The following is a 13,794-nucleotide window of genomic DNA, read 5'->3' on the forward strand; positions in this document are numbered from 1 at the left end:
CCGAGCACCCCAGAATGCAAGCACTGGGATTATGTACATCAAAATTGGTAACTATAATGGCGTTTTTCCTCATTCTGCCTCATCTTAGAACAGGGGTCTTCAAACTTGGCCCTTTTATGACTTGTGGACTTCAACTCCCAGAATTCCTCAGCCAGCATGACTGCGTTTTTAACATAGTGATGCAAACTCTTGTGTTAAGTACTGTATAAAACTGGCCCGCAAGAGTGATTTAAACTGCATGGAAGGTGTTTTTAATAAGCTGCTCCTTTGTTGTGTTTATATAGTGGAGTATTTCAATGCAAGCAGTCTTTGCTTAAATTTTTCAAAAAAGCTGCCAAAGCAGCAGCCATTTGAAGTTACGATGGTGCTGAGCGAGGAAATAGAAGACTGTTCTTCGAAGGTGTGGCTGTTGCAGCATCCTTGTAGTCACATGATCACCATCTGAGACCTTCATTGCCAGCTTCTGACAAGCAAAATTAATGGGGAAGCTGGCAGGAATTGGGAAATGGTGGCCACTACATGAAGTCATGCCGATCAATCACGTGGGATTTGCCTGACAAAAAACAGCCAGAGCTGCTGTCGTAAGCTGGCACAGCCAAATGAAGTTACAGTTTACAACTGTATCACTTAATGACAGTTGCCTAACTCAATTACCACCCTTACGTGAGGACTACCTCTGTGTATTATTTATGTTGCTCAGGGTCACGGGTGGAAAAACAATTCAGAAATAACTGCAATCCCCAAATTGTATTGTAATGTCAGTGTTTAATCTTGGACGTTTGTGCCATGAACTTTTTGATAGACGAGAGAAGATTGAACACTGATTCAGCTTCTGGAAATAAGGCATCTACAATTAATGCCTTTTTAAAATTTGCCTGGCAAGTTTTTGTTTGCATGCCAAAGCAGAACACTAATTTCCATTTCATAAGTGAGGAAACAGAAGCACACACAGAGAAGCAAGGAGCCAGCAGCATTTGTCCTTTCTTTTTTATCCAGAAGTCTATTCAAATGATATATATTATATGCAATTCAACCTAACTTATCAAAGTCTTTGCTCTACAACTGAATCCATGAACCCTTCCCAAGCAGAATAAAAGTGAAGAGTCTCTTTGAGGAGCCTGTGGCAATCACAGCCAAGCAATGATTTACTGTCTCGTACTCATATCTTGGTGACCTCCCAAATGAACTACTGCAATGCACTTTATATGGAGCTGCCCTTGAAGAGCCATCCAGAAGATACAACTGGCAGAGTATGTAGTTATGCAACCCTTCCCCCTCCCCAATCTAGGAAAGGCTGCAACTAATGCAGATGAAGCTTTGCAAAGACCTTCCTGGCCACAGCTGCCATTCGTTCATTGAACGGGAGGTGTGAGCCTAAGAAGACCTTAAGTTGCACACCACCTTTGAATGAGGAAATGCACTCCGCCCAAGGTCAGAGGTGAAATATCCCAGATTCAGGTAGCCCAAACACCTGTAGCCACTTTGTTTTGGTAGGACTGATTTGGAGTCCCCCCCCCTTCCAAACCCTACACAAACAGAACTTCAACACCTTCACTTGGCTGGATCAGGGTTGAAACGTGTAATTGGGTATCCCCAGCATACTGATGATCCTGAACCGAAAACTGGCAGATGACTTCACCCGGAGGATCCATGTAGATCAGACATGTCAAACACAAGGCCCGGGGGCCAGATCAGGCCCACGAAGTGGTTTCATGCGGCCCGCGAAGCCATCCTGGAAACACTGAGGGAATGGCCCTCACTGCCTTGGCCCTGGCCCAGAGACCCTCCTTCTGCCACAAACCTTCAGATCTGTCCCACTCCTGCCCAGGCCCCCATAGGCACCCTTGAGGCGAACGATGTAGAGCTGGCCACACCCACCCAGCAGGCCATACGCACTCTAGCCACGCCCACCCAGTAGGCCACGCCCACCCAGGCCACACCCACCTGGCCCCCTGAGGGCAACCGCAATGCTGATGCGGCCCTCAATGAAATTGAGTTTGACAACCCTGATGTAGATGGTGAAAAGAAGGGAGAGATAATAGAAACCTACAATATCCAGCACAGGAGGGGCCTAGGAAGTGTCTCCCCTAACTACCTAATATTGACTGGAACCAGCTCCGGAGAAAGGAAGAGAACTATGTTACAATGGTGCCAAATTCCCAAACCACGGAGCAAATTCATGACATGTAGTCGACCGTAGTGAAGCTGTCGAGAGATCAAAGAGCACAAGGATGGATGCATACCGCCCAGCTCCACCACATATTATCTACAAGCCTGACTAGATCTATCTCAGTACTAAATCCCAGCCTGAAACCTGACTGAAACAGGACTAGATAATCTATTTCCTCTAGGATTCACATCAGCTGTCAACCAGCCAACCTTCTGAACAACTATCCACAGAAAGGAAGATTGGAGACTGGTTGACAAGTTATCCAAGATCTTTGGGTCCAAGGACAGCCTCCTGAGGACGGGATGCAACACAGCCTTTTTCAAGGTTGAGGACCCCAGTCTTTTCTCAAAAAGGCTGACAGTATTTTCAAATCAAGGAGGGACTTGGATCCAGTAAACAGATGGCCAAAGCTGATAAGAGATAGTCCTGTCCACTTCCTCAGGAGTCACCTGCTCAAACTCATCCTATTGTATATTTTATGGTGTTAAAGTCATTAAGTCAAGAATCAAGAGTTTGAGACAGATGGCCATGTAAGCTCAATGAATGAATGAATGAACAAATGAATTCTCCATCTGTTCCAAAAAGAAGCCTCAAGAAGCTAATTCCCTCCTTCATTTGGAAGTGTTTTTTTATTCGCTGCCTTTAGATGCTTTTGGGGCCAGTCATGCAGCATTTTTCTACAACCTCCTCCTTTCACTTTGATTTATATAACAAAAACAATTGTGTCAGCATCACAAAAGACGTACATAGAGTGGCAACTGCCAAGTCTGTTGCCAGATTTAAAGAAGGCTGTGCTACATGATGTGGCCAGAGGTCTCCATGTTTTCTTGCTCACATTGGACTACTTTATAAGTCAGATTTATTGACCCCCTCACTTTATCACAGCATAGGCAGTATCTACTTTCTCTGCACCTTTCTTTGGTCTCCCCCAAACGTCCACACTGTGTTCTAGACTGCATCCTTCACCTTCATTTTCTTGTCTCTTCTCCATTTCCCCTCCCCGGTATTTTTCCTCTCCTTCACATGCTTTGCACACATTCCCTTAGTAGCAAGGGCAGTGAGCTTTCTGATGCAGAAGCAAGCAGTTCATCAATCCAGTGAAAAGCATATACGTTGGGGGAGGGGGGGAGAGCATGAGGTTCTCTTTGGAGCACTTGTTGTATGAAACCAACAAGCCTACACAGCAACCCCCCCACCCCCACCCCCACTTTAGCCAGTCCTATCTGAACAATCAGAACTGGTACATTAACTTAGTGGTATGGTGCGATATTAGGAAAACTTTTTTGCCAGAAGGTGCTATTCACCTGGGAATATCTGTTTTTTCTTCACCTGAAGGACAACTAACAACCCAAGAAACTGCAGTGTTAAAAGTCTGCTCTAGCTACACCTCAAACATAGCTGCCAGGGAATTGAGGGGGTGGGGAGTGAAGGGAGATTCAAAGCGTATTTCGAAATGAAGGGAAATTAAAAAGCAAGCATTTATTTAATTTTTTTAAAAAAGCGCATATGCTCACATTTGCCTATACCTGGCCATCCAAAGGACAGAAATGAAAAGCTATACAACTGATTTCTAAGGAGCCCTCCCCCCACCAAAAAGAGGCATATATTTGGGTTCTCCTGTAACCTGCCTCATCCTGTCTGACTGCATTGCATCCTGTAGTAACCAAGTTCTCTCCTGTATCACAGAGGCATTTTCTAGAAGGGCTGCCCAGAGTTATTAGGATTGGAGTAACATATAAATATTGGTTATAAATAAGCAAAGTGTCACAGTCAAGTGTCAAAAAAGCAACTAAAAGACAATTGGGGGGAGAAGACATCTTTGATTCAGTACAGTCCAGCACACAATAAAGCCTCAACTGTGTAAAGGCCCATTTGGCTGATACATACCGTCCTTTCAACGCATTGAAGAGTCTGATGCCATCTGCAGGACCGCATATTTGTATGACATCTTCTCTGGTTAATTTCAGTAAGTCTGCCCCTAAAAATCATATATATATATAAATATATATATATAAAATTTATATATTTATATAAAAGCAAAAAGGGATAAAAAGTATTATTATCATTGTCATCATCATCATTATTATTTATAGGCCATCCAATTCCAGTAGACCCTGGGCTATGCACAAAATTAAAAGAAGACATAACAACAGCTAAAGAACAGGCAGCTTGGACCAAAATACTTCAATAAATTCACAAAATTCACAAAAACAGGCCATGAAACAAATAAAAAACATAAACCGCCGACCTGGAACCCAAGCCAAATTTTCAAAGTTTTCCAGAACCGTAGGCGAGAGGGAACCATGCTTATCTCTGCGGGGAAGGAAATGCTGTTCCAGAAAGTGAGGGCCACAACAACATACCCCCAGGATGATAGTATTTAATTGGCAGAGAGATGGGCAGCATATAAATTGAGTAAGTAAATAATGGAGGGAACACAGAGTGCACCCGCTCTGCTGAAAAATATTGGGTTGGAAGAAATGATTGGAGAAGCACTCTTTGATATCCAGGCTCTGTGCGCATTGAGGGCTTTATAGGTAATAACCAGCATCCTGAACTGCACTCAGAAGCCAACTGGCAGCCAATACAGCTTGCACAGAAGCAGCATCACATGGGCACACGGAAGCATGTCCATTACTGCTTGCCTCATTGCATTTTGAACCAGCTGCAAGCTTTTGTGTGGTCTTTACGGGCAGCCCCCATGTAGAGAGCATTGCAGTAATCCAATCCTGAGGAAACCAGGGCGGGATTGCCTGACTGCCCAAAGGGACTCCAAATCGAGGAAAGGGTGCAATTGGCACGTAAGATGAAAAGTAATTTTAAAAAGTTTTAACACAGCGTAACAGCTTGTTTCACCCAATTTTCTTCATTAATGGGGGCAACTTAACAACAGCGGGGCAAACCTCATTTTCGTTCCCCATATTTCCAATTGCTTATTTTTCCTCAGTTGAAGGGTAGATAACCATTCAGGTGCGTTAGCTCGAAGAGGTGTAGAAAGGAATTCAGAGAGGATGTCATGAAGGGACAGGGTTAAGGCAAGATGGCAGGGAAATTAAAGGATGCAAATTCTGAAGGCCTCTCCTGAGGTTAATAAAGAGGAGGGGGAAAAAAGTGTTTGGTTCTACCTGAGAAGTTTGTGAAAAGCCGTGAGAAAGTTGAGAAGCGATTCCGGTGCAGCCACTGCTGAGCTTCCTGAGGTGTGGATGTTGGCAAGAGATTCTAGGGCGAAAAGAAATTCAATTGCTTCTCTGCAAGAAGGATGCAGATCGATTGCAGAACTAGGTAACCTACTGCAACATTTTGCATTTTGAAACTGGGAATTTGTATGCAGTCTTCGCCCAGCATCTCCAAATATAACCTGAAACCTCACTAAATCTGCAGTGTTTTGTTACATTTGAGGCCTCGGATTAATACCAGTTTGCAACTTCTACTGGCCCGAAGGCTCTACTAAGCTTTGAAGAATTGCAGGTTGAGGGTAGCACTCCAAAAGTGAATGGAGGCAGGACCTATTCCAGGAAGGAGATTCAGGAGCTTAAAGAGGCAAAACAGGTGCCCTGCGTGTTTTAAGGCATCCATTTGCCTCTTCAATCATTTTTGGCTCTACCCATTTAGGAATGGTCGGTGGGCTCCAGGATAACCTCATTTGTCCACCTGGACAACAAGATTCACTGTGTATCAGTTGCAGCATTTTGCCCTCAGGAACAGGTAACTCGGGGAAAAGTACCTTTTGGTCAGCTAGATCAGACCATCCCATTCCCACCTGCAGTGAGCAGTGAGGTAGAGAAGAGAAAGAAGTGGGACATATGAATAAAAACGTACATCTGTAATTGGAGCTGGAGGTTCAGGTTGGTGGTTTGGAGACCCGTTCCTAGTTTTAGAAAAACAAAACAGAAAAGGCACCTGAATTTTGCTTTTTCTCTTCTTGGCACTTATTTAAATATTCTATATCCTGTCAAAAGATGGACGGGAGTTCAACAGAATCATAGTTAAAAAGAACAACTAAAAAATTATGACCTTTCCATGGCCTTTCCTTTAAGCATCACTGAGGTTCAGGCTTTTATCAGAATTAATAAGAAGAAATTATTAAGATGGAAGGTAATGGTAGCCTATACAATCATTAAAGGTCATGCGAATGTAACACTTCACATTTTGTTTGTGTGTGTGTGTGTTTTGGCTTTAAAGTAGAACTTGGAGGCTATTTAGCCCAACTCCCTGCTGGATGCAGGAAACCTTAAACTGGAAGATCCCTGAATAGTCATTTAGTCTTGGCTCAAAGACCTCCAGCCAACAAGGAAAGCTAGACTTGTGCTCAAAAGCAGAAAGAGCAGCCATTTTCCTTTCTTCTGTTTTTATATGAAGACAGGCTAAAAAGCTCTTTGTGTTTGCTGCTTCTGCTGCTGCTGCAGATTAATACCCTCCTCATCTTCTACCTGATTTATATAAGTCAGGCTGCCTAAGAGAGGGGTCCTCAACCTGTGATCTATTGGCCACTGGGCCACATAAGTGGCTGGCCAGTGTGCACGTGTGTGTCCATCCATATAGCCCCATTCGTGCAAGCGTTGCAGGCATTCGCAGTCCCACTCGTGCAAGCATCGCAGGTGTTCATGGCTCCACTCTCATGTTTGTGTGCGCATGTGCATACATTCAAACCCCACCCAAACCCCCTCCCTTCTTTCCCCCCTCCCACCACTCCAGTCCACCAACCCCGAAAAGTTGGGGAACTCTGGCCTAAGAGACATCTGGGGAAAGAATTTTAATAACAAGGAGCATGTTAGTTTCAGCAACACTTCTGTCCCTGCAAGCTAATACCCCTCTCCACAAATAGTATTTTTAAAGTGAAAAATATCCATTCTCTTGAACATTCACTGTTTTTGCCCTATGCTTTTTTTTTGGAGAAAGGGGTGCACTAATGCAAAGGCATGAGAAGACAACCAGGGCCTCAAAAAAATTGCTAACCCCTAGAGTAAAGAAACCAATAAATAAAGAGACCTTTGTAAAAATATATATGCAGGCAAAAAGAATATACTGATGCCTACCCTTCACTGATAGAGAAGCTGCTGTGAGAACTGCTAAAGCCAGGTGATGGCACATTGTTGACATACGTGATTTCAGGCCATGGAGAGCACTGGAAGAAAAAAAAATATATATACCCTCCTTCTAATGTGAATATTCCACAACGTTTCTGTCTTCACACCACAGATTTTCTAGTGATACGAATGGATCCTGCCTTCCCCGCCCCTTGCTTCTATGGTTTTTCAGTTTCCCAGCTCTTGATAAAAGAAAAGGGGAAAAAAGCACATCCAATTTATCTGAGGAAAACTATACATTTATTGGAATAATTTTGTTCATTCTAAGCTAGAGGCACAAGCTCTAATTTCAAGCTTCCCTTTCTTAAATGCTACAACAAAATGAGGCTTATTTTGAGGTTAAAGGTACAAGTGACCTTTTTAAAAAAAATTAAATAAAAAATCCCTAAAGTTGGCTGTGCAGTCTTTATGTGCTCTGTGTTGTTTTTAAGCAAGGTTTCTTCTCAAGAGAAGCTATGAAAAACTGTTCTTTTATTTTCATGAAATTTGTATACTAAAGTATTTGAAAAAGCATCTTTTCATACCCAAGCCTCACGCTGGTCGGAAGTGATGAAGTATTGCTGAATGTGCTCGTATTATCCTTATGCATGAGGTATGGATTTTAACCAAACTGTGACTCAGGTTAGGATTCTCCCACTTACTTTTTTTTAGTATTTATGAATACAACATTTGCACCAGTGATTTACAACTTAGGAATGTGCTACAATGATATACTAACACAGAATGAATGGCTGCCAGCAATCTTGCTTAAAAACAGCATGGAGCACACAAGGACTGCACATAGCTCACTTTAGGGATTCTTTTTATTACTGTTTATCATGCATCTATAGAAAATAACATATAACGGACCTGAGGAGATATTAATAGCCTGGGAGAATAACCTTCTCTGTGTGAAAGAGCATATTCCTCAGCTGCTTATCTGTGTTACAACTACTTGATCCTGGAATGTTAAACACAATCAGATTTGCTTAAAACCTGAATGGGAGACCCCAGGAAATCCCAGGGCTTTCCAGAAAGTGGCAATGGTAGATTAATGTGTATTGTTGCTAAGAAAGCCATATGGACGCATCTGTAAAATCACTAGGAACCAAGCTTGATTCCCAGAGACGTTATTATTTTTCAGTCACGAGCACTATCTTATTTGCTGTATAACACTGGTATCTGTCTACTCTGGTCCTCAAATTATAATTTAACTGAGCTTTAATCCTAGACTTTCCAAACATCTTTATCTTCAAAATAAATAACTATGCTTACTGAGTAAGGGTGTTGTGATTCAACAGTGTTTAGGGGCATCAGACTGGGAAAGCCTGATTTATAATGTTGCTAGTATTTGATCCAAATTAGTACTTGATTATTAATACAGCACTGTGAGCATATGAACAGCTATCTTTCTTGAGCCCGAGGCCAAGTGTTTTGTTCACAGAGCTTGGTTTTCTTTTTTTACCTCTGTAAGTATTGTCGTTTCATACGAAGGTTGGTATTTTTCTTTCTCATGAGGAGTTCGCTTTTCCATTTTCTCTCTGTCAGTCTTTTGTTTTCTGTCTGCTCCTTTGGGCTGGAAACGAAGCATGTTTATTAAACTAATGTGTAAGTTATAGGAAAAGAGCACTCTCCAAATGTTCTCAGCTCGTGAAGACATCACCATGTTGATTAGAAATGTATTTACTGTAAATAAACTGTGACAACTGGCAGTAATAAGGAGTTATGATTCCCCTGCCATTAACTGCTGCCTCTGTAGGTTTTGACCACCAGGGATACAATATTCAGTTTGGCTGCTATGTGTGTAGACTTTTAGCTACTCTTAAAACAGAACATATACTATCATGGAAGTAGTCCATACTATCTGTCTGTCTGTCTCTATCTCTATATATATCTATCCTATATCTATATCTACACACACATACATTGACACTTCATGCCATATGCTCAATAAATAAACAAAAATACTGCTGCCTCTGTAGGTTTTGACCACGAGGGATACAATATTCAGTTTGGTTGCTATGTGTGTAGGCTTTTAGCTACTCTTAAAACAGAACATATACTATCATGGAAGTAGTTCATACTATCTGTCTATCATCTATCTATCTATCTATCTGTCTGTCTGTCTGTCTGTCTGTCTGTCTGTCTATCTATCTATCTATCTATCTATCATCTATCTATCTATCTCTATCTCTATATCTACACACACATACATTGACACTTCATGCCATATACTCAATAAACAAACAAAAATAAACTGCTGTTTTTGAGAGGGAGTAGAAAGCTAAGCAGGCTTATTCAAGATCCTGCTTTCATCTCATGATCAAAGCTGGCAAAAGCTAGATTCATATCTTTGGACAAACTATCAGGTGGTTTATTTGATACTGACTGAGCCACTTTGGTTTGTAAATCAAGTTTATAACTTACTACAAAGTGTAAATCCAGGAAAGAGCTAGCAGCACTGGCTATAATTCTGGGCCTTTGCCATGGTAGAACTCTACCCAAGTGCCTGTTAAGTTATTCAGAAACTAGTCAGGATCTTGGGAGGCAGGGAGTGAGCAGCAGCAGGCAAGTAGGCTCTTTACTTTTAACTAAGATTAAATCATCAGCTATTTTATTTACTATCTGATTTTAAGGCTACTGTTTTACCTTATCCTAGTCTTTTAATCTCCTAATTTTTAAACCTTCTACACTTTTGAAATTTTATGTAGTATGGCCACTAATCCACCCTCAGTTATATTTCAGTTACGGCTTAGCTACAGTCTAGCTGTATTTTTAACAACCCGAGCTGGGCCTCAGCTACGGGAATGCCTTGCTGCTGCTTTTTTATTGTTGTTACTTAGGTTTTACTGATTAGCCAGGAAGCCTAGTACCGTCTAGCTTTGATGTGACCTTTTTTATCTGATCGATTTATTTATTTACTTTATTTTTACTATTTTTCTACTATTTTTATTATTTTATCATTTTTACTTACTCCCTTGCTCCCTGCTTTGCCGGGAGGGTAGGATCCTTGCACTTACTTGTGAGGAGCCCTATCATTGTTTGCATCAGGACTTGCTTCCTCTCGACTCCTGACTCCTCTTCCTCTGGATCCAGGACTCGTCTCAGAGAGTGGACTCTTTGCTGTATTACACAGTTCCTCCTCTATTGTGCTACTTAACATAAGGAAGTCAAAGAAAAGGAGCACATCCCTCACTGACCTGGTTCCTCAACCTTCCCTGAAGCAATCCAAGATTGAAGACTTTGTTTTAACTCGGCCTCTCTGCTTGAAAACTCCAGCTCCCTTTTATCTGGCTGCTGCCGGTTGTCGAGATCCTCCGATGGCTGAGGGTGTCGCCCCTCGAGTTGAGAACAAAGGCTCCCCAAAAACTACGGTCCTCAACCAATCTTTAAATGAGCCCACCCTTGCAGAACTTCTGGCCCAGCAATGTTTCCTGGTTGTAGATACAACAGCGAGCATACAGCTCCAGCTTGATAAAATAATTACCCTAAACCAGGGGTAGGCAACCTCGGCTCTTTTATGACTCATGGACTTCAACTCCCAGAATTCCTGAGTCAGCTATGCTGACTCAGGAATTCTGGGAGTTGAAGTCCATGAGTCATAAAAGAGCCGAGGTTGCCTACCCCTGCCCTAAACTATCTAGTTTCCTGGGTTGCCAGTGGTAGCCCTGGGCTGGCTGCTCGGCAGCCTGATGAGGTAGCAGGGTCCTCTCTGTCAAGCCTCAGCAAAGGCTCTGCTCAATGTAACCCTATCAATAGTTCGATCTCTACACCTCTAGATGCAAACAGTCACCTGGTTTTACAGCCAAAACAGGTGGCCCTTAATATCAATCCCATCAATGGCTATTTGCCTCTTTGGGGCTCAGTTCGGCTGGCAAGGGGCCATATACTACAGCTATTGGGGTTGAAAGCTGATGTTTTGAAGGAGGTTGAATTTTTACCCTCCCCTATATATTGCACCAGAGTGCTACTTAGTTTTGACAATCCTAACACCCCAAAACTATTCTTCAGGAGAAGATCTCTGTTAAGATCCTTTGGCATTTTGCCAAGAAGAGTCTTCAAAGATATGTCGACTAAGCCTCTTCTAAGCAATCGACAACCGGTGAGTGCCAGGAGATTTATTGCCCCCCAAAGACCTTCAGCAGCACATGCTAATGTGCCAACCTTGAATGTCATCCCTGATATTAGACCATCTACTAAATATACACCTATTCCTGTAAATTCTCCTGATGGCGTCCTCTCAGAAGGTATCCTGACTGATCCTCCTACAGCCGGTCAAACCAACATCTTATCAGGAAGCTTGCCTTGACTTAATCAGCTGGGAAGAAATGGCCCCAAAGGAAGTGACACCTGCCCAGGGCATCCAAGACTGCTTAGTGAATAAGCCCCAGACCAGTGCCTCTGGGATTCCATCTATCCATGGGGCTGACTCATCTCAAGATATTTTCTGGAACCTGGAGGAGATACAGCTCTTCGACTCCTTTCGTGCGCTCCCACAGCCAGAAAGGGCCCAAATTATAAAGCATCTGGCTGCCGTTAAATCCAAGTTCTGGAGTCTCTCACTACCTAATAAGGATTTCCTTGGACTTCAGGGAGCCCATACCAATTCACCAGTGGAAGCTCCCTTGGCCCTTTCTCCAGAATGTCTAATTCGTGAATCTGAAGATCTTGGGCTTCCTCAGACTCTGTCTGCTGATGCCACTGAATGCTTGCCAGCTAAGCAACCAACTAATGCTACAAGTACAAACTGGAGCGCGTTTAGAGCTCTACAGCCCCATGAACAACGCTCACCTCCCTTCCCCCCTTCCCCGCCTTTGTCTCCCAAGAGGGTGACACTGCCTTTTAACAACGGGTGTATCTTTTTGGACCTGAAGGGCTCCCTGGAAAAAATTAATTATACAGAATGACTATCAAACCTGGCAAAAAAAAAAAAAAACCTGCACTCTCAAATGCCTTTCGTGGAACATAGCAGGTTGGGGGAGAAGGTGTGGCACCATAGAATTTACCAACTATATCCAGCCATTCGATGTGGTCTTGCTTCAGGAGACCTAGGCATGTGATAAGATATCCCTTACAGGGTTTACGGCCACTTCCTTGGCCGCTACCAAACAATCTACGATGGGAAGACCCAAGGGTGGTTTAGCTGGCTTGGTCTCTACCTCTTTAAAAGTGGAGATAGTAGAGCTGCCCTCCTGTGGCTCCTTAGCCATGGCGCTCCTAATTAAGAGAGGTCACAGCAAATTGTTAGTGTTTAACATCTACCTTCCCCCGATGGTGAGGCAAGCCGATACTAAGGCTCAATGGGGTGAACTGGAGAATTATATTACTTGTATTGAAACTAAATTCCCAGCGCTGTACACTCTTATAGAGGCCGACTTTAATGCCCGATTGGGAGTCCAAGTCCCCCCATCGATTGAGGCACTCTACTCCCAAGAAATCCTCCAGACAATAGGTCACCAGATTTCAGCTAGATACTCTAAGGATGAGCTAACAAATTTTGCTGGCCTTCAGTTAGCCCTTTTAGCATCCCAACACAATAAGATAATCCTTAATGGGAGTACCCCAGGTGATCTAGCCGGTGAGTTTACTTTTAGTTCCTCACGTGGGAGTAGTGTTACTGATTTTGTGCTGGTTTCCCAGTTACTAAGAAAGGCAGTCCATGCTTTCTATGTGGACTGCCTCACAGAGAGCGACCACTATCCCCTGGTTACAATTATTGGGCTTTCCTTAAATATACATCTGTCTAAAGGCCCCCAGATACTGGATCCCTATGTGGCCTCGTATACAAGGAGGATCAAATGGTCTTCTAATACTGAAAGAAAGTTCCACTCCTTTTTATCATCTCCAGAATGTCTCAGCCTATATAATCAGGTCCTAACAAATAGTGGCTCAGAGACAATTTTGACCTTTGAATCACTAATTAATAGTGTCCAAAGGGAGCTAGGAGCTGACCGTAGGCCAAGGGGTCCATATCACTTAAGAAGCAATCCCTGGTTTGACAAAGAATGTCTGATGCTTAGAAACCAGATTAAACAGAGGACTACTATCGCCTGAGGCGGGAGTATAAAGGGCTAATTGTTAAGAAAAAGAGGGCTAAAGAGAGAGAAGTGGGATCTACTTCTCTTCTCCATCCAGCAGATGAACACCTGACTATTTTGGCAAATTGTTGCCAGCTCTTTGCCTGGTCACCAAGAACTCCCTCTCCGCTGTATCTCCAACAGAGATTGGGAAAATCATTTCTTGTCAATCTTCCAGGCTTCAACAATTTCAACCGAGCTCGGACCACAACTGCCTCCTGCAATTCCTAACTGGCAACCCATGACTCATACTGAGATTACTGAGCTTATTTCTGAACTCAAGTCAGGCAAAGCCCCTGGCCCTGATGCCATACCCCCCGATTTGCTAAAATCTAATCCCGAGTGGTGGATTCCTCTCTTAGCAACACTTTTCACCCATATTAATTCTTCTGGCAGGATCCCTACCTCCTGCAGCCTAGCAATTATTGTTCCAGTTTTTAAACGAGGAAATAGGAACAACCCAGCCGACTATCACCCTATA

General features: G+C 43.0%; 1 protein-coding gene across 4 annotated transcripts in view; it reads right to left on the reverse strand.

The window, feature by feature from the left end:
* The window catches only part of TFCP2 (transcription factor CP2), a 53,922-nt gene that overhangs the window by 7,915 nt on the left and 32,213 nt on the right, over window positions 1-13,794 (reverse strand). For 3 of the 4 annotated variants that reach the window (XR_014491181.1, XM_083352460.1, XM_083352462.1), the window contains exons 8-12: window positions 8,702-8,812; window positions 7,207-7,295; window positions 5,990-6,038; window positions 5,296-5,389; window positions 4,058-4,148 (exon numbers count right to left, since the gene is read on the reverse strand). Coding sequence is in view for 3 of the 4 variants with exons in the window: in XM_083352460.1 (XP_083208586.1) it covers window positions 4,058-4,148; window positions 5,296-5,389; window positions 5,990-6,038; window positions 7,207-7,295; window positions 8,702-8,812 (434 nt within the window). In the remaining variant the exon portion in view is untranslated. The remainder of the gene's footprint in view (window positions 1-4,057; window positions 4,149-5,295; window positions 5,390-5,989; window positions 6,039-7,206; window positions 7,296-8,701; window positions 8,813-13,794) is intronic. The other variant, XM_083352461.1, reaches the window with a different exon arrangement.

The sequence above is a fragment of the Vipera ursinii genome (assembly GCF_947247035.1).
Source record: "Vipera ursinii genome assembly, chromosome: 2".
NCBI classification, from domain to species: Eukaryota; Metazoa; Chordata; class Lepidosauria; order Squamata; family Viperidae; genus Vipera; species Vipera ursinii.